General features: G+C 35.4%; 1 protein-coding gene across 5 annotated transcripts in view; it reads right to left on the reverse strand.

The window, feature by feature from the left end:
* Primpol (primase and DNA directed polymerase) overlaps nucleotides 1-20,987 on the reverse strand; it is a 36,600-nt gene that overhangs the window by 14,727 nt on the left and 886 nt on the right. For 3 of the 5 annotated variants that reach the window (XR_006846098.2, XM_046419075.2, XM_046419074.2), the window contains exons 2-8: nucleotides 20,160-20,324; nucleotides 15,618-15,843; nucleotides 14,219-14,316; nucleotides 12,359-12,488; nucleotides 7,750-7,897; nucleotides 3,147-3,434; nucleotides 266-428 (exon numbers count right to left, since the gene is read on the reverse strand). Coding sequence is in view for 4 of the 5 variants with exons in the window: in XM_046419075.2 (XP_046275031.1) it covers nucleotides 266-428; nucleotides 3,147-3,434; nucleotides 7,750-7,897; nucleotides 12,359-12,488; nucleotides 14,219-14,316; nucleotides 15,618-15,797 (1,007 nt within the window). In the remaining variant the exon portion in view is untranslated. The remainder of the gene's footprint in view (nucleotides 1-265; nucleotides 429-3,146; nucleotides 3,435-7,749; nucleotides 7,898-12,358; nucleotides 12,489-14,218; nucleotides 14,317-15,617; nucleotides 15,844-20,159; nucleotides 20,325-20,987) is intronic. The other 2 variants (XM_058571184.1, XM_046419077.2) reach the window with 2 other exon arrangements.

Raw genomic sequence — 20,987 nt, forward strand, 5'->3', positions numbered from 1 at the left:
GGGATGTGGCTCAGTGGTTGAATGCCTCTGGGTTCAATCTCTGGTACACCCCCCCCCCCAAAAAAAAAAGATATAAGGAGAAAACTAAGTGGTTAAAAGGTAACTTTTACTAGTATTTTTCAGTTAATGGAGGAAAGAGAATGTTAGGAACCTTCTTGGTCTTAAAGTAGAATGAACTTATACAATTCACATCTCAGTAACATACAGTGCCACTGATTAATAATTATTCATGAATATACAGTGGTTTAGTTCTGATACTACGTACCTGACATTGCTGACCAAGGAAGAGAGGAAATATTGATTTTCTTCAGAAATACTTTTTGACTGTTTGGGAAAAAATTTGTTATCTTCAGCAACCTCCAAAGCGACACGCTTTCCTATTTTTGATGATTTATACAGTCGGAAGTTTCTGTTTCTTGTATAAACTCCTACATAAAAAATTAATTTAAAAAATTAATGCATGTTTTCTGTGATTAGTTTTACAGTCAGCAAATATTATTTTAGTATACAATTACCAGAAGAAACAATTATTTTCTACAAACAGCCATAAACAAAATTAAAGCAATATATAAGATAAATTTGAGCTGACATGTAAGAATGCCATGTTCAGAAATAGTAAGGAGCAACTGTCCAGTTGAAAACAAATAGAAAAGCTAGACAAAGATAACAGAAAAAAATTAAGACTATTGGGAAGCTACAAAAACAGCAAGGATATATGGTGTAAAATCCCAGAGAAAAGGAAAGCATCAAAAAATATCAGATACTTAGAATTAATCTAAGAAAAGACATATAAGACTTCTATTCAGAAAATTATAAAACATTACTGAGAGAAATGAAAGAACATACAAGTAAAAGCAAAGACATATCATATGCATAGATCAGAAGACACAATATTATGAAAATGTTAGTTCTCCTCAAGTTGATCTCCCAGTTCAATATAATCCACATCAAAATTCTGATAGGGCTTATGTGTTTATTTTATATTTTAAATTGAAAATTGAAAGTTAAATTTAAATTGAAAGTTGATTTTCAATTTTAAATTGATGTACAAAAGGTCATGTATAGCCAAGAAATTTCAAGGAACAAAGTCAGAGGAATTATTTTGCTAGATATAAAGACTTACTAAAAAACTACATTAATTAAGACAGTGAGGTACTGGCACAAGGACAGATCAATAGAACAATGAAACAGAATAAAAATCCAGAAATGGGCCAGAACATATATGAACACTTGATTTATGGCAGAGGTGGTACTGCTGAGCAGCAGGAAAAGTGAGCAGCAGGAAAAGCACAGTCACTCCAACAAATGGTGCTGAGACAACTGCAAATCCACATTAGAAAAAATGAATCTTGGCTCCTCATCCCCCAGTAAGCAAAACTGCATTCCAAGTAGGCTGCAGATCTAAATATAAAAAAAAAGGCAACACAAAAGACTTCTAGAAAATAAGCTGGAGAATATCTTCATGACTTTGGGATAGAGAAAGATCTAACAACATAGAAGAAACTCTAATCACAGAGGAAAACACTGATAAATCAGAGTATTACTACTATTTAAAGGTTACTTTATTCATCAAAGACATCATTAAGACAGTGAAAAGGGAAGCTAAATACACGATTCCAATTATAAAAAGTTCAAAATAGACAAAACTAACCCATGTTAGAGGGCGGAAGAGTTGTAGTTACCTCTGGGGTATGGAGTAGGTCATGGGTTCCCGACCATCTCCTTGCCTGGGGTGGAATGGTTTTGGCGAAGTGTGTTCACTTTGTAGTAATTCATTGGCCTAAGCACTCATGAATTATGTAGTTTTATATATTATTGTTATGTGTCCATTAAAAAGTTTTGAAGAAACTTTTTGACATGTACTATTAAATCTCCAAACTTTTCAAAGAACAGTTTAGGACTTGATTTCCCACTCATTTGGTATTCAAATAAATCTGGGTATTCTGTTGAAATTTCAAGACTATCATGAAAGTTTCACCACTGTCCAGTGATCTAACTTTGAAAGACAGAACTGACATGAACTAGGGTATTCGTATGGACATTTTAATTCTGGGGTAAAGTATATTTACTGGATAATGCTGCTATCTCTCCATCAACTTCTTATGCATTTTTTCCTAGTTTATTGCAGGCTTATTCAACTAAAATTGATGTTCTGCTAATAAAACAAACTTGTCATTTGGAAGCATGCTCCTCTACTTATAACTTACTTGCTTGTTCACCCCCAAACCAGTACACTGCATTTATCTCTCTCCAAATTCTGGTACTTATTGGGGATATCTGAAAGATATATGATTCAGCAGGAACACTTCCCTATTTCTGGAATCTCTGTTGGCCTCAGAATCTTGCCTAGAATCTTGTTTAGACTCTGAAAGCTCTCCACAGTGCTCAAACAGTCCATGACAAAAATGTTGCTCTTACAATTTATCACATTTCATGCTATGAACTCAGCATAAAAATCAGGTTTAGGGGCTGGGGATATAGCTCAGTTGGTAGAGTGCTTGCTTTGCATGCACAAGGCCCTGGGTTCAATCCCCAGAACTAAAAAAAAAAAAAAAATCAGGTTTGGTACATAAAATTGGAGCTGTTGTATTAGGGCTCTTGATTGGCCTATGTGTTGAATCAGGCTACAGTCTGCTCATTCCAAGGCTTCCTACATCCTCAGTTCAAAGATCAGAACCCAGTGGAGGTTGGCCAGGCTGAAGAAGTCATCATTTGACCATGGCAAGAAAGCTGATGTAATGGCTCCTGCCACTACCACAAATCTCCCAGTCTAGAAAATGCCTACCTGTACTTTACCACATGAGCAGCGTGTTCACATTGTGTCTGTTTTTGAAAGTGATTTAATCTCTATCAGTGTTAGGGTGTGCTGGTCCAAATGTCAGAACTAGAGCACAGCCAGCCACAGCATTCTCTTTTGGAGCTCAAGCCAACCTAGTGCTTCAACTCCACAGGGACCCAAGATCTCTAAACAGAAACCTAGTAGATTCCTAGCACCCGAACTCACTGATCACATTTTGCTGGTGACTCGCAATATCATTGTGGAACAATGGTGATAGCAAGAACCTAACCATACCTATACGCAGGCACTGACTTGTCTTTTACAAAGTACCCAGGACAGTCTAATAAACAGCTGTCAATCTACTTACCTAGATCCACAAAAAGATGCTTTTCTCCCATGTTGTTCTTTACAATTAAAAATGAAAGATCAGGACCACTTTTGTCAGCTGACCCCAGTCTCTCCAGTTCCTCCAAATTTAACGCCCAGCTCTCTCCTATATCCTTAACTGTCAACATTTTGTTCAAGGAACTCCCTTGTTTTAATGGTGCTTCAGAAAAATGGGAAGATTCATGGTCTGTTATCTCTAGAATTCTATCATCATTTTCACTGGCAATAAAGTGAAAAGCAGGTTGCAGAATCTTTCTGACAAAATTACCTAAGGAAAAAAGGTACTGTGATTAATTTTTTTCTGCAACCTACAATTTAAGATCCAAACATAAATCTACATCTGAAAATTTTACACAGTAAGGGTTTTTTATTATTGTTTTTTTAATTTCCAGTTTTGAAACTGAGTTGTTGCTGTAAACTGTAACATGTGTCTCCTGCTACTTCCTTCTTTCTGTGTACCCTTACTTTTTCAATTTCCCCTAGCATAGGAGCTTGGTGTCAGTTGTAAACAAATCATTTACATATTGCTAGTATGGTGCTGAATCTAACATGCTGTCACCAAAAAAGCACCACTTTTATTAATACAAATCAAAAAGACTTATCTTTACAATCAATGATTAAAGAATGAAGGGAACTGTGCTGCTAAGATAATGGACAGAAACACTGAGAGAATCTCTACCATATCCTCATGGAGTTAATAAATTTAATAATTTTTTTTTATTTATGTAAGACAGTGGAATGCATTACAATTCTTATTACACAAATAAAGCACAATTTTTCATATCTCTGGTTGTATACAAAGTATATTCATACAAATTCATGTCTTCATACATATACTTTGGATAATAATGTCCATCACATTCCACCATCATTCTTAATCCAATGTCCCCTCTCTTCCCCTCCCTGGAGTCAATAAATTTCTCACAAGTTCATTCTTTCCCTTTACCTGCCATTACATGCCCTAAGAACCCTGACTTGTCAGTTCCAAGGTGATTGCTAATCCCACCTCTCCCTCCAACCAGTCCCATGATGATCTATGGCCTCATAGAGTGAAAGCAATTAGATAAAAGCAATTAGAAACATTTCGTCTCAGACATTTACCCTAAGAGCTCTTCATAGTAGGGTCATCTTATCTGTACCATAAAGTTGTTTAGACAAACTAACATTTGTTTAAACTCACATTTACTATTTATAGCACAACTTCAAGTAGTAACTTGGCTATTAAGTGTAACAATACTGAAGAAATGTAATAATGTAAGTAAAATTTAGTTTTAATTTTAACACTGTAATACTCTGGAGTTTTTATTACTTTATTTACCAAAAAGGCTTGAATCCTTAAATTATAACATACACATTCTAATTACATTCCTATTCAAAGAAATAAATCCAATTTCTTACAAAACACTAAACATCAAAATGAAAGCAAAAGCATTTGATCCTTACAGTGATACACAGACATGAGGGAGAGAAGGTAAACACTGAGTGATAAGAAATCATGACTCAAAAGTACAACAAGTAAAGTAAGCATAAACTGAATTAGTTAATTTTCCTAGAAACTTAAAATTATATCTCCTCCACCCTAGGCTATGGGAGGCCATCCTCACACCTGATTTGAGTTACCTCCCTGGCTGGGTGAGAGGCGCTTAGGCACAGCTGTGTCAGAGCTTTCCCCACCCTTCTCCAGGTTCGAGGGCTTGTCCATACAGAGGCGTGTCTGGCCACTACCCCAAAGACTCAATCATCGCCCCTGACCTTGGGACACTGCCCCCCCCCCTTAATCTTCATTGGATGGGATTTTCCCCAGAATTTTTTGTTTCTCTCTCTCTCTCTCTCTCTCTCTCTCTCTCTCTCTCTCTCTCTCTCCTCTACCACAATAGGTGGCTTGAGGCTGGAGCTAGGAGGAGCCGTCCTGGAGCTGGTTTAAAGGTAATTAGAGTCTTGTCTCTTTAATTTAAAACTCCCTAGCAGTTTCTCACTATTCGAACCTTCTTTCATGAAGCCAGCATGGGTGGAGGGCTAAACTAGGCAATAAAACAATAAAAGTTGTGACAGTAGTGCTGAGGAGGCCAGGTAGGCCCTTGACCTTGGATAACCTAGCCAGGATATGATGACAGCAGCTAAGTGCCAACACTCTGACTCCCAGCAAACTATTCTGCTTTCTACTTCCCTTCTCGAATCATGTCACCCACACTCCTCATAGACAGCAACTCATATTGGTTGGCAATAATTGAAAAGAACTAATCAATCACAGACACTTCAGATACTAGCGCAGAAAGAAGCGTATTTGTATAGATTAAACTCTAATTCCCCTTTCTAAAAGGAACTTGAAATTTCATCAAGAGATACCCTGAGAGAGGGGAACTGAAGGGAAAGTTTGAACTACTTTATATTCTCTGCATCTCATTCTGGCACTTCATAATTTTAGAGCCAAGAGCCTTAGATGACATCTCATATATCAGGTCTGATTATGTCTCTTGCCTTAACCACACTAGATTCTCATTGCTCCCCAAATAGCCAAACTTGCATTCTATACTTTTGTTTTTAATGCTTTCCTGACATAAAGGCTTTTTTACCTTTGTCTATATAATAAATGTTGTCTGCTTTCAGAAGAAATATGTAGTTCTATTCTCCCTTTCTTTCCTAGCAATGGATTTTCCATTTCTAGCCTTGTGGCCAGTAATCACAGAGCAGACTATGAGAAGTAAACAGGAAACAAAGAAATAATCATGCTCAGATTCTGCTTTCACACTCTATTTAATCTCTACACATTCACTCAGCAAATATCTATTAAATTTCCATTTGTATTTATTATTGCTGCTACTGTTGTTATATTAGTAAATTTTTTATTGATAAAAAATACTATTAATATATGTAAGCTAAGCTCTGAAAAAACAATAGTGAATAAGAAATAGCCCCTTGCTGTACAGAAATATTAAGTGGAATAGAGAAGAAGACAAGGAAAACAGGAAACTATCTCAGGAAGTGGTAAATGCTTTGATATGATAAGTATGGGACACTTTCTGTAGCCCAGAACACTAAAATAAACATTAGGGTTTGGGATGTGACAGAAACAGCTCAGATGATTTGAGATTTACACTGAGTCTTAACAGACCAGGTGAATTGGAGGTATATCTGTTCAGACAGAAGCAATAAAAATGCAAAGTCTCAAGGACTAGAGAAAATGTGCCCACAGGAGGAGCTGAGTGAGGACAGAGTTAAGAGATGAGACTGGAGCACAGTGGGTCCTGTTTTGCAAGCAAGGATGTCTGTATACTTCCCTAAAGGCAAGGAATAATCACTGAAGGGTTTGAGGAACACGAGTGGCACAGTTCACTCGGACTGAATGAGCAGGTGGAGAGAGATACTCTGACAACAAAATTTTTCCTGAGGTAACTGGGTGGAGAGTGACGCCACTCACTGATATACATGTTGTGAGAGAAGATTGAGAAGCTGAGGAGCTTGGCATAGGACATGTTAAGTTTGAAGTGTCTCTATGGGGATGTTTGCAAGGCAGCTGGCAGTATGAGTCTGGTATCTAGGAGAATAATCTGGGCTAAGGATAAAGACTTGAGAGTCATCAACACAGATGATAATGGAAGTTATGACAGTGGATTCATCAAGGGTGCGAGTACAGTGAGAAGAGGACCAAGGATAGATTGTAATATTAAGGGATGAGAGACAGAGACACAAAGAATATGCAGTAAGTTAACAGAAAATGGGGAGATAATAAGGAGCCCTGTGCACACAGCACACCAGGCCACTGTGACCTATCACTGCCCTGATCCAGCAATTAAGTTCCCAATTTTCAAGGCCATCCTTTAGTGACTATGTTCATGACTTTCATCCTGGCCACTGATAAAATTTTAAGGCACCTGCAGCGCTGAAATGGCTTGCCCATTTCCTGAACTTCAGTCAACTATCTGCTGATTAGATCTAGGAATGCTTGTCCTATCCTTGCTTTCAAAAACACTCTGAATGTTTGCTCCTATTTAGACCTTATTAGTTGGTATTCCCCTTTTGCCTATTTGTCTCTCCAGTAGACTCTATTCATTTTAGACTCAGGCCTGTATCTCTAAATGCCCAGTCCTGGAACAAATACTCTGGTTACAATTTTGGGTTTATACATCTAGATTCCAACCCTGAAATTACATGTGGAACAATATTATGAGTCTTTCTTGATGTGGAACCCAAAGCTCAAAGTGAAGGTTAACACAATTCTGAAGCAAAGGTCAGAAATGCAGATATGAGGCATTACAGATAAGGCTTGAAATGAAAGACTGCTTACGAGTTATCCAGAAAACAGAAATGAATCCTGTTAAACAGAAACCAGTACCAGGACATGTATGGCCAACCCCAACATGTGTGATGAGAGAAAAGCATTAATGCCAAAGATAACCTGAGTAGGTTAACCTTCATGGGACAGATAGTTTAGAGATCAGGACAAATTCTGGAAAAGCAAAAAAATCACATTTCAATATTTTAGGACAGGTTGGCAACCATAAAAACTTATAAAATTTTAAGCAGAATAAGAAAATATGAGCTGTTAATAGAACTCACAGTATTTTAAAAGGTAGTGTACTTACCAACGTGAACATTATCTTTAAATGCCACATCATGGAGTTGAAATATTAAATGACGGCTAAATTTTTCATCAGTGCTAGAATCCAAGTTGAAAACATCTTCAGATGAACAACTAACATTGTATAATTCTTGAAGTGCTTTACAAACATACTAAAAACACAAGTAAAATGTAAATAATTTGTATGTTTAAATTTTTTTCTATGAGCAAATGCAAATATCTTGGCACAAATAAGTCTAATGTTAAAAATAAATTTTTTTACTTACTTTTAGTACATTTACAATATAACAATCTTATCAATTTATAAACTGAATATATCATTTTAAAATTATATTTATGTTCAAGAATTCATTGGCTCTAAAGATTAAAGAGGCCTCTTAGAAGTCAAACAATGTGTACATTAACCTCCTTTAAAATCACAAATTTAAACATCTCTTTAAACATGAGTTAAAAAGTCATTAATTCCATTTTTAAAAATTTGAGCTATTAAAAAATTTCTCATTTGTATTGCACCCCAATTCACCTCCAGGAATACAGCCTCTGGGGTTAGATGACACTGGCATTGACAGCCATGAGTTTCAGAGGCAGCAACCTGGGTAAGGGCTCAAGATGAGGTAAGGTAAGTCTGAGTTGTAGCTCTGTCATTTATCAGCTCTGACTCTGGACAAATCTAAACCTTATATTCCTCAACTGCTAAATGGGAATGATAATAGCATCTAATGTTGGGAGTTGTTAAAAATAGTGAAAAAAATGAGATCTAGGAGTCAGCACAGTGTCTGGCACATGTAACTGCTTGAAAGTACTGGCTATGCAACCTGAAGACAAGTCACGTGTCTATAAGCCTTCCTTCTCTCCTTTGCAAAATGAAGCTACTAATAAACCACCATGTGAAGTAATCTTGAAAATAGTAAAAATGCTCTTGCCAATTACTTTAACACCTAATAGTTATGCAACAAATTGTATTCATTAACATTACTTTGGTATTATTAGAGTACCATATTCCCCTTCATTATCTGAGTTTACTCATCAGTAAATTACCACTTTCTCAGAGAAGGTTACATCAATCTCCATGTTGACACCAAATTCTCCTTACGTTTTCTATCTCTTTACAGTACTGACACAACTATAATTTTATGCTAATTTTTTTTCAGGGAGAAGATGTGGCCCATTTTTATTAGAAACCAGGAAAGAAGTCTGCAGGACTGCTATATGGAGAGAAAATTATTTTACTGCTGCCAAAACAAAAACACTTCCCCAACCTTTTCTCCCACCATTTATCAAAACATTTAATTATTGTATGATTAGTTGAGGTTTTCCTAATGCCTGGGGATTTTACAGCCTGCCAAGAAGAGTTTGAGAAGGTTTAAGGTACAGATCTGAATAATGAGGAACAAGCATAAGGAAGTAACCATGTTATATTTAGGGAACACAAGTAATAGACCGTAATAAAAGGCAAATAAGTTTGGGATAAGAAACTCTGATGTGCATCTTGAGGAAAGTCAATTTAATTATAAGTGGGAGGACTTAGGCAAATACTACTTGAACACTTTAAATTGGTTCAAGAAAAAAGGCATAACTGCAGTCCAAGTTTTCAGAGAAAATTAGCATGATTAGTTTCATCCCAATGAAGATGAAACTCAACCGAAGGCCCTCCTTGCCCAACAAGAGGGAAAGGGCCCCTTTAAGACCTGCATACATTAGTGTGCTGGGCCTGTCTTAACAAAGTGCCACAGACTGGGTGGATTTAGATAACAGAAATTTATTTTCTGAGGGTCCTGGAGGTTAGAAGTCCATCCATCTGTGTCGGGAGGGCCAGATTTCCCCAAAGGCTTTAGGGAAGGACTCTTTCTGCCTCTTCTTAGATTCTGGTCACAATCACTGATCACTATAAAGACTGCCTTTATCTCTTAATAATATATAATCTAATTTTATGCTAATTTATGTGGTTAGTTTGACATTTGTTTCTTCTCTATTACAGAAGGCATCTCCCAACATTTGTTTTCTTGTTTTGTAGAAACAGAATCCCCATTTTTAGCTAGGTAAGAGGTCACAAAGAGTAAAGACCATTTTCCCTAGACTCATTTACAGAAAAGCATGAACATGTGACTAAGTCTGGCCAGTGGGATGTGAAAAGAAGCAATGTATGCCATTTCTAGGTTACACTCATAATGTGAATTAGGCAACATCTCAGGATTGGTAAAGCAACAGCATGAAACCTAATTCAATGGAGCTACATGGGATATTATATAAGAGAGAAATAAATTTCTATCCTGTTTAAGTCGTTTCATTATGGATTTTTTTTTAAATGGCAGCTAAATCTGTTCTCCATAGGATTAAAAATTCTGTGAAGTCAGAAACTCTTGTCTCTTTGGGTGCATCATTGTATTCCTAGAGGCCAGGCACAGTGCTTGCAACTTGGTAGAGGCCAAAATTATTTCTGGTAGATGAATAAAACAGAGTTCTGTACTTTAGAGCTACAGGGAATAAATGTAGTGATTGCAACTTAAGTTAAACTTTAAATAAAATTTATAGTTATTTAACTAGTTAAGTTGTAAAATCTAGAGGTTAAGAATAATGATTGTTTGAACAACACTACCTGATAAAATCCATTAGCACTAGACTTCATCCTAATTGGCAGAAGAGGCTTATCTAATTTGTCATATAAGTCAATGAAGCAAAGGGCACTAATATCATAAGTAGTTATTATTAATCAGTTACTTATTAACTGTCACTTACATTAAAAATTGGTAAAATTATGCTATGCACACAGGAATATACCACAGTGAATTTCACCTTTATGTATATCTATAAAATATTTTAAAAACTAGTATAAATAAATAAATAAATTGAAGGAAGACCAGTAGTGTAGAGGAAGGAGAAGGTAGAGGAGGAAGTAAGGGAAAGGGAAAGAAATGGGGACTGAAGGAGAACAAATTATATTCCATGCTTGTATGATTATATCAAAATAAAACCTAATATTATGTAAAAACTATAATTGCACTAATAAAACCATAACAAAAGAAGAGACCTAGTCTAATCTGTATTTCTTCAAAGATTCAAAATAAAAAATTATTCATTGGACTATAGACTTATTGCATACAAAGTAACCAACAAATGACAAATGAAAATAACTTCAATAGTTATTTATAAAAGCATTTCACTAAGTAAAACAATCCTAATATGAACTATTCTATCAACATGTTAAACATGTTAAATGAAAATATATAATTTTGAACCTAGAGCTCTATAATTATTCCAAGTTTTGTTGATGTAGATTAGTTGTTCAAGGCTTATTTAGATAAAATGATGTAATGAATTAGGAGGAAAAGAATTTTGAACATGTAAGTGCTCTTTTTCATCCATATTCATTAATCTACATTGCAAACAGGATTTATACTAATGTTGATTTCATTAGGGATATTTCTAGTTTCTAATACAATATTGTACATCTTTATTAAGGGAATCACCACATTTAATGCTGATGAAAATCTTTGAATCTTTTTTTTAAGTAAATTTTTAGTAGTAGATAGACACAATACCTTTATTTTATTTATTTTTATGTGATGCTGAGGATCAAACCCAGTGTCTCACATGTGCTAGGCAAGCGCTCCTCCACTAAGCCACAACCCCAGCCCAATCTTTGAATCTTAATTAATTGTAAAGCCTCAGAGAAACTACATAGGAAATTCTACTTTAGACAACAGAAATGTATCACACATCAGAAAAAAATCAAGACTTATGAATTATTAAAATATAATTAAGGGGCTGTGGTTGTGGCTCAGCAGTAGAGTGCTTGCCTAGCACATAAGAAGCACTAGGTTCGATCCTCAGCACCACATAAACATATATAAATAAAATAAAGGTGTTGTGTCTAACTACAACTAAAAAAATTTTTTTTAATAATTAGGTTGAAAATTAAGCATAATTTACCAACTCTAATGAAATAACATTTATTTCTAATGATTCAACGGCTATTTTAAGAAAAATAAAACTTGTTTTGGTTTGGGGGAAAAGGAGTGTGAACTATACCTTTCTCTTCTATGAAAACTGGGACAACTATAGTTTTAGACTATGTTTTGCCAATAACTAGCTGTAAGGCCTGAGCAGGCAATGGTCTCTTCTAGGTCTTGATTTTCTTATTCATGAAGGAACAAGATACAATGATTTCCCAAACTCCTGCCAGTTCAAATATTCTGATACTACCTTTTGAAGTTTCCTTGAGGTTCATCTCAGTACTCAAATTTTACAGTAAAAAATATTTTATCTGGCCTTTACCAAAATCAGCTATTTGTAATGAAGTCAGAGAATTAATGCATAATTTAAAAACACAGAAAACTCCCAAATTGCCATCTTTCTCAAAGCTTTCTTAAAAAAAAGTGATATTATTAAAATATCTGGACAAAAATTGAACTTTTCATGGTTCAATTTTTTTTAATACACAGAAGTAGTATTAAAAAAATGAAAGTAAAAAAAATAAAAGTCAAAGAAAGAGTAGCAAGAAATAAGGAGAAATACAAAATTTAAAGTGACACAGACTGGATTTGCTGAATGAATGAATACATGAATGAAGAGATGAATAGAAAGTGGAAGAAAAACTATAATCTATCCTTTACCTCTATGAGTAATGCAACCATCTTTTTCCCATCGGCTTCAGGATTGGCAGGTTTGTTAAATTCCAAATCAAAATAAAGTTTGCATACAGCATTTTCAGGAATAACTTCATAGCAGTGCATGAGATTTTTTCTAAATTGAATAATTCAAGATTGTTAGATTTATATCTTATACCATTTAATCAGTTAGATTGAACCCAGGGCACTCTACCACTGAGCTACATCTCCAGTCCATTATTTTTTTATTTTGAGACAGGTGCTGAGGCTGGCCTCTGATATTCATGATTCTCCTGCCTCATCCTCCCAATTTGCTGGGATATAGGTGTGTGCCACTGCATCTGGCTTTTACCTTTTAAATCATGAAGCTGATCTTATACCTCAAGGACAGCGTAAACTGTGCTTTAACTACATATGCCTATGAAATAACGTGATAAAGAAAATGTGCTCACAATAGGTTTATTGCTCACAGTACCAAGAGTTTCCATCAAAAGATATAACGATTATATTCTAAAACATTATTTAACTGGAAAATAAGGTCAGTCTTACAGTGTTATTTATTCACAAATGTTTGATATTATATAATATCTCTGAATTTGTTTTTGGTATCATCATGAAACAAATTTGAGAAAATTTTTTTCCCTCAAACTGCGATCCCAGAATCACATATTCTTGAGGTTCTATAAATTTTTCATGAGAATTTTTCAATTTTGTATTTTCATTAGTAAGATATTTTAGAAATTGGTAAAGAAATATTCTGAATGACCTGACTTTACTAATGTTTCTAATGGACACATTTACAGTTACAGTCTTGCTAAAAAGGGAGGAAAGACTTTGATACAGGTAATAAGAATGGATGATGAGGATTGGGGCTATATAGTTCAGTGGCAGAGTGCTTGCCTAGCGTGTATGAGGCACTGGGTTCAATCCTCAGCACCACATAAAATAAACAAATAAAGGCATTCTGTCCATTTACAACCACAAAGAAATTTTTTTAAATATTTATTTTTTAATTTTAGGTGGACACAATATCTTTATTTTACTTTTATGTGATGCTGAGTATTGAACCCAGTGCCTCACGCATGCCAGGCCTACGCGCTACCACTTGAGCCACATCCCCAGCCCGATTTTTTTTTAATTAAAAAAATTTTAAAAGAATGGATGATGACTCAAATGTAAATGATAATTCAGATTAAGTGAAGTCCAGATGACATACTATACAAATAAAGGGTTTGTAGTAACTTGAAGAAGGAAAAGTGATGGGGGTACAGTACTAACATGTAATAGGTAGTACAGGAATTCAACACACACATCAGGCACATGCATGCAGGTACATGTTTTATAATAATCAGTATCATATTTACGTTGCAAGGTTTAGTTTCAGCAAAACATCATCTGTCACATTACCTTAAGAATTTTAATTCACCTCTAATTAGTATTCCATGTAAATAAACATAACTATGTCTAGTTTTATATTTGCAACTACTTAAGTAACATTATAATGAAAGTATTTTAAATTGAAACAAGCATCCCATATTAATTTACATTAATTCCATACATTATTCAGGTCTGGAAAATCCATGAATTCATCACTCAGAAAGCAGATATTTCTTTATTAGATAATTAATCAGGTAAATAATAGTACAACATAATACTTGTTTGCAAAAGAAAAACTTCACAGAATTCCCTTTGGGTACACAAATGTGTGTGTGTGTGTGTGAGAGAGAGAGAGAGAGAGAGAGAGAAAGAGAGAGATTGATTTTTCTTTACCACACCAGGTGAAATAATTGAGCACTGCTATGACAAAGGAACTCCAAACCCAATTCTAATAGTAAAGGAGTGACTAATCTGTTAGAAACTACTTACCGAGATTTATAGTAAAACCAAAGTTGAGCATAGGTTGTTACAAGGTAAATGCGTTGACCATCTCCCACTTTACATTCCAAAGCAAATACGTGAACATCCTTAAAAAAATCAAAAATAATATTCAAAAAAATTCAAAAAATGCAAATCTAAATTCAACTGCATGCTATTAAATATTCATAAACATTTTCATGCTTCAATTTTTCAGAAACTGGAATATGGACAATCATATTATTAAAAAAAGTCACTATATCCATGCAATTCAAAATCTATTTATATTTATTTCTAATCATTCACATCATGTACAAAATGGAAACAAACAGAATGGATTAAAGGAGAAAAAAACTTCTTGATTCCATTACACTAAGTTAAAACCTCCTATGATAGTTGTATTTCTTAGTATATGAAATTAAAGCTATATTTATTTCAAAACTACCTAAATATTACTACAAATAATTTGAGCTAAAAATCAATTAATCAATTCTCTAATATTTATAAAAATGTGTGGGAATGAATTTTTTAAAGGCTACTAGAATACTGAATTAAATAGACCTTCATGGCTGGGCTGTAGAGCTGCTTCTAATAAAGGCATACATACACATGTTCTTTTGTTTCCATTTAAGCTAAGGCAGCTGTTCAGCCTACTATCATTTTCATGAATGAAGAAATCATAGGACTCAGCTGCTCAATCCTATTAAAAATCTTTTTGAAGTAAATTTTATAAGTTGGTAATTAACAAAACCAGCAGGCAGACACCTGTATCTTTTTTAAAAATCCAAACTGACATGAATCTATGTTTTAATTTCTGATACCTGAGTTAGGTTTGTACAAAATAATTAAGAAAAGTTTTTCTTATATTTCCTAAACTATTTTAATAAGATATAAGTGAGCCTCTTCTTGCTAGGTAAAGAAGGGTCTCACTCCCAAAACTTAAGTGTATTAGGTTTCTACACAGCATCAATGGCCAAGAGTTACAATACATTTAATTTGGATTAAAATATGCACCTTATCTTTTCCTTTATACTTCTTTATTTCTGATGGTACCCAACAAACAAAGAATGTGCAATGTACTCTATTGCTTCATGTATTAATTTTTTTGAATGTTTCAAGTACTTTTAATGTGTTGGCAATATGTATGGCTGCCCTTTCTCTAAGCACAGCTTCATTTAAATGTGATTACACATTTTTAAAACTAATTGGACTATCTATATCATTTTTTATTACTAATACAAATTAAATGGTTAATGATTTGAAGGAATAATATCCTACAACATGTGATTTTAAGATTGCCATTAAATTCTCTTGATAAAGAACATAATCTGAAATGGAGTCAAATAGATATTTTTAGAAATCTTGAGTCATAGTTGTTCTAAAAAAAACAAAAAGAAGATGAAGCAATTACCTCTTTACAGCTTTTAACAAAATTAAAAGCTTGATTTTGTCGATAAAACAGCCTCCAAATGGAGGGTGGTTCTTCTGACTTGGACAATCTTGGTCTATAAACAGAGGACAATGGTTTCCTCTCATACTGAGATGCTAGTTCTTCAATTCGCTTCAGTTTTTCTTCCCATTTTCTCTTCATTGGTTTATAAGTGTGGGGAGAATAAATCCTGTTCCACTTAAATTTTCTATCAATTAGTATTAAAACAAACAAAAAGGCCATCAATTTCTTTGTTTAGAACATGTTTTGGTGGATAAAATTTCAAACTCATTTCCTGACGTTTATGTCTTTATTTGCTTTATATTTTCTTTTTAAATTAAAGAGTTTATACCTTTCATTTTTTTTTAAAGAGAGACAGAGAGAGAGAGAGAATTTTAATACTTATTTATTTATTTTTTAGTTTTCGGTGGACACAACATCTTTGTATGTGGTGCTGAGGATCGAACCCGCACGCATGCCAGGTGAGCGCGCTACCGCTTGAGCCACATCCCCAGCCCCTATATTTTATTCTTTACATGAATTTTTACCATTGAACAAGAACAGGACTGGTTATCAGAAATCTTAGATTCTCTTCCATCTAATGGCTCTTTCACCTAGTAGTGTTATGACTTCAGAAAGGTTAATAAAGCTCCCAGAATCTTGTTTTTTTTTTTAAATGGGAGTTAATAACCTTTTGACTACTTTATGTAGTATCCTGAGTACAGATGTGATAAGAATATAAAAATATTTTATACTATACAAAGTTTCACATAAATGTAAGTACTTTTTTTTTCAATCATTATAGCTTTTCTTATAACCATTTTATTGCACCACCTGCTACCTACATGCCCAGCTGGTGCTACTAACTTGGTCACCATTCTTCTGCTACTATTTCTTAGTATAGAGTTCACGTCTAGACAGCCAGTGTGTACCTCTTAGTTCTCTTTTATTCTGTTTCTGATGTCTATTTCTTGTCTCCCAACACAAGTTTTAGTATCTAAGCATAACATCACTTAAATGTCATTACAATTTTTTTTTTCCAGCAAGAGATGCCATCTAAGCTCAGTTCCATATCAACTCTGGGTTTGGCCCTGTGATTTGCTGGGGCTAATGTCAAACTGACAAATGTAAAATAAACAGAGGTGATTTTGCATTGGATTTGGCTATCCTGGAGTTCTCTCCTGAAACTGTCATGTTATAACTGTGGCCTCATAAAGAATGAAAGGTCATATGGAGAAGAAACAAGACATCCCAGCTAACAGCCAGCACCAGCAGTTAGATATGTGAATCCAGAGTAACATCTAATCCACAAGAAAACTGTAAACCAAGAAACAAACATAGTTCTAGAGATATCAATATAAATTTCACAACAGATACTCCTCAGAAAGAAACATCAATTCGGTGGATTGAGGAAATGGGACAGTATTTTTTAAAATTCATTTATTTATTTATTTTTAAAAGCTACTTTAACTTGTCAATACAAAGTGCTATGGTTGTTAGCCAGATGTGGTGATGCAATGCCTGTAATCCCAGCTACCCAGTTATTTGGACATAATATCTCTATTTTATTTATTTATTTTTATGTGATACTGAGGATTGAACCTAGTGCCTCATGCATGCAAGTCATGTGTTTTACTACTGAGCTACAAACCCAGCCCCTATACCCAGTTATTTGGGAAGCTGAGGTAGGAGGATTGCAAGTATGGAAGAGCCTGGAGAACTTGGGAGACAAAAAAAATTTTAAAGGGGTGGGGGAATGGACTGAGGGTATAGCTCAGTGGTGAGCCTTCCTACTATGTGCAAGGCTCTGGGTTTAATGCCCAGCTTGTGTGTGTGTGTGTGTGTGTACATAGTGCTATGGTTCTTTATTACTAGATAGATTCTGGATATTCATTTTACTTTAATCTGCTTCATAACTACATAAAAATCCACTATACTTAGATAAACCTAATTGAGGAACTGTCTATTATATGAAATGTATTTACTTTCAACAAAGTCCACTGTTTGCTTAATGAAGAAAATAAACACAGAATACAATCATATCTGAATCATAGTATCTATGACTAGGAATAACCATATAAACATTCACACTTAGTGACACTGAAATCTTAATTTTTCTTTTTTGCAGTACTGGGGATTGAGCCCAGGGCCTCATGCGTGCTAGGCAAGCACCTTATTACTAAGCTACATTCCAAGCCCTTTCTATTTTTTCTTTTGAGACAGGGTCTCACTAAGTTGCCAGTCAAGTCTGAAATTTATGCTTCTCCTGCCTCAGCTTCCAGAGTAGTTGGAATCAGAGGCATACACCACAACAGCTAGTCTGAAATCTTCTCAGAAAAAGTTTTCTTGGGGCTGGGGATATAGCTCAATTGGTAGAGTGCTTTCCTCACATGCACAAGGCCCTGAGTTCAATCCCCAGCACCACAAAAAAAAAAGAGAGAAGAAAAAGTTTGCTTGTTTTTATAAAAATCCTGGTATGAACATGGGAGTATGTCAAACATTAAAGTCACGGAGTCTTCAATGGAAAACCAGTTGAAGATTTGCTGCCTTTGGGAAACCAGGAGCATCAACAGGGGGCATGGGGGGGGGGGGGGATCAGTATATATCATATCCCAAATTCTTTGCACAGCACGAAAATTTTAACAGCTGGCATGAGATCAGAAGACAACTGGAGGGTTGAATGACAAAAGCAAAGGAAATGGAGAATTGGAAGGCATCTGGCATTCTGGTTTGGGACTATCATATTCCTCATCCCTACCTTATGGGAGAATATGTCATCATATTAGAAATGCTTTTAATTCCTGGTGGAGAATGAATACAGTACTCTTTTATATAATTATACATAAAGATTCTTTTTACCCAGAGACCAAAACTATTTTTGGCAATAGTTTCCAGGTTCCAAAGGAAAATACTTGATGTATTTTAAGAGAGTAGGTTTAAAGAGCTTTATAATTTATTTCTCAACACTGCCCCAGAATGTCTATTTAACCATGTTTGATACCCTTATCAGGTGGCTGAGCTAGAAAAAAAGGTTGGGTTAGTCCTTTCAGGGTAACTATGGGAGAAGGGGCAATGAGGATATAAATGGAGAGTCAATCAGATCTAAGCAGCCTTGGCTTCCCTGGGTTTATGTTCAGACTTGCTCAGCTATGACTCTTTGTGGCTTCCCCCCAGCAGCTGGACTAGGGGAATACATGATTCATATTCACTAGCTTTTAGGGAGACCTGAAGCCAATCTTGCCACGCTTCTTTCTAGCCCAGCTCTCCTAGGTTCTCCTTTTGTGTAATCATAGATCAACCCCAATCCCCTAACTCCAACTTCTCCCTCTATACTGAGATTAGATTCATCAGGATTTTGTGTTTTCTAGTAATATTCTAGTTCTAATATTTAGTAATATTCTGGTATATGACAAGGTTTTCTTAATATTATCCTTTTCCAGTTGCTTGTAATACATTTATATACTATTTTTCTCAGTGCTTAAATATTCATTCTAAAGTATGTGGTCAAAATTCACTTGTAGAAATATTATTATGGGCCAGATATGGTGGTGCACGCCTGTAATCCCAGCAGCTCGGAGGCTGAAGCAGGAGGATCACAAGTTCAAAGTCAGCCTCAGTAAAACTAAGGTGCTAAGCAACCCAATGAGACGCTATCTCTGAATAAAATACAAAATAGGGCAGGGGATGTGGCTCAGTGGTCAACTGCCCCTGAGTTCAATCCCTGGTACCAAAAAAAATGTTTACTTCCTGGATGAATAATACCATAAGAAATTAAACATAATTAACTGAATTTCCTCCTTTCCCCCCAGTTCAGTACTTTGCCTGTGTATGCTTAAACAAAAGTAACTCATATTTAAATTCCCAAAAACCTATCATATGGGCAAAGAAAGCTTATAGCAATGGGGTGCAGCGGTGCATGCCTGTAATACATACGACTTCAAGACTGAAGCAGGAGGATCACAAGTTCAAGGCAAACCTCAGTAACTTAGCAAGACCCTAACCAACTTAGCAAGACACTGTCTCAAAATTTAAAAAAAACATACAAAGAACTGAGGATGTAGCTTAGTGGTAAAGCACACCCCTGGATTCAATCCCCCTTACCAAAAAAAAAAATCTTATAGTGATACATTGTTCTTTTCTAGTTCTTTCTTTTTTTTGGGGGGGGGGGGGGCAGGGTAACCAGAGATTAAACTCAGGTGCACTCGACCACTGAGCCACATCCCCAGCACTATTTTGTATTTTATTTAGAGACAGGGTGTCAGTGAGTTGCTTACCTCTTCAATTTTCCTGAGGCTGGCTTTGAACTAGCAATTCCCCTGCCTCATGCCTCAGCCTCCTGAGCTGCTGGGATTAGAGGCATGCTCCACCTCCCATCCAAACAACGTAACTCTGCCAGACGCATCCTATGTTCAAAACTTTCCATAGGAATACTAATTAACTATTTCACAGCATCACTCAATTCACATTATAGCTTACTTCATGAAGTCTAAACTCCCCTCCAGAATCTGGCCTTAAATCACTTACCTATTATTATTCTCGTTCAGCTTTCTCACCAAATGAATGATAATGATCACTTTCTGCTCCTGGACCACTCCAGAAATTCTCTTGCTCTTGTTTCTCTCACAGTTGCTTTTCCTGAATTCTTCTCCTTCAAGGTCCAGATCAAATTCTGCTACCTCCAGGACACCTCTGTAAAGAGAAATGATAGGGCTAAGTCAGGAAACATTGCCTCTAGCTATCTGCTATAATTAATACTTCTCTAGATTAAGTAAATTAGTATAATTTAGGTGAAAAGAAGAAACTGCTGCTAATGCTTTATTGAAAGCATGATTTTTGCAAGAAAATTTAGCATAATGGGGAGTTATATTGGCCAAATTAATTATATTGTGTGAATATGTAACAACTAATGAATGAATATGTAACATTAATATGTACAACTACAATGCACCCCAAAAAATGTGGGGGGCATCACAATGGGGTAAGGAGGACTTGTTAAATCATATTAGTTCTCTCTTTGCTAATTACTGCCCTGCTGAACCACTATGAGGGCTGAGTGGGTCCTAGTCCTCAGTTTTATCATAGCAGAAAAAGGACTGCCACTGGTCCTCACTCCATTTGGGAGGTATTTCAAAAAAGGCCTACTTTTTATTTCTGGGATCTGAATTTAACTACTGTGGCTCTCTGCAAAGACCAAACCACTTAACCTCTTTAAGTTCAGATGGAGACTGGAATTCCTACATCCAGCAGTGTGGTACACGCCTGTAAACCCAGCAGATGGAATTCCTACATCCAGCAGTGTGGCACACGCCTGTAAACCCAGCAACTCCCCCTGTAAACCCAGCAACTCCCGAG

This window comes from Marmota monax, unplaced genomic scaffold (assembly GCF_021218885.2).
Source record: "Marmota monax isolate L192 unplaced genomic scaffold, Marmota_monax_Labrador192_F-V1.1 WCK01_AAM20220418_F8-fsc00113, whole genome shotgun sequence".
NCBI lineage: Eukaryota > Metazoa > Chordata > Mammalia > Rodentia > Sciuridae > Marmota > Marmota monax.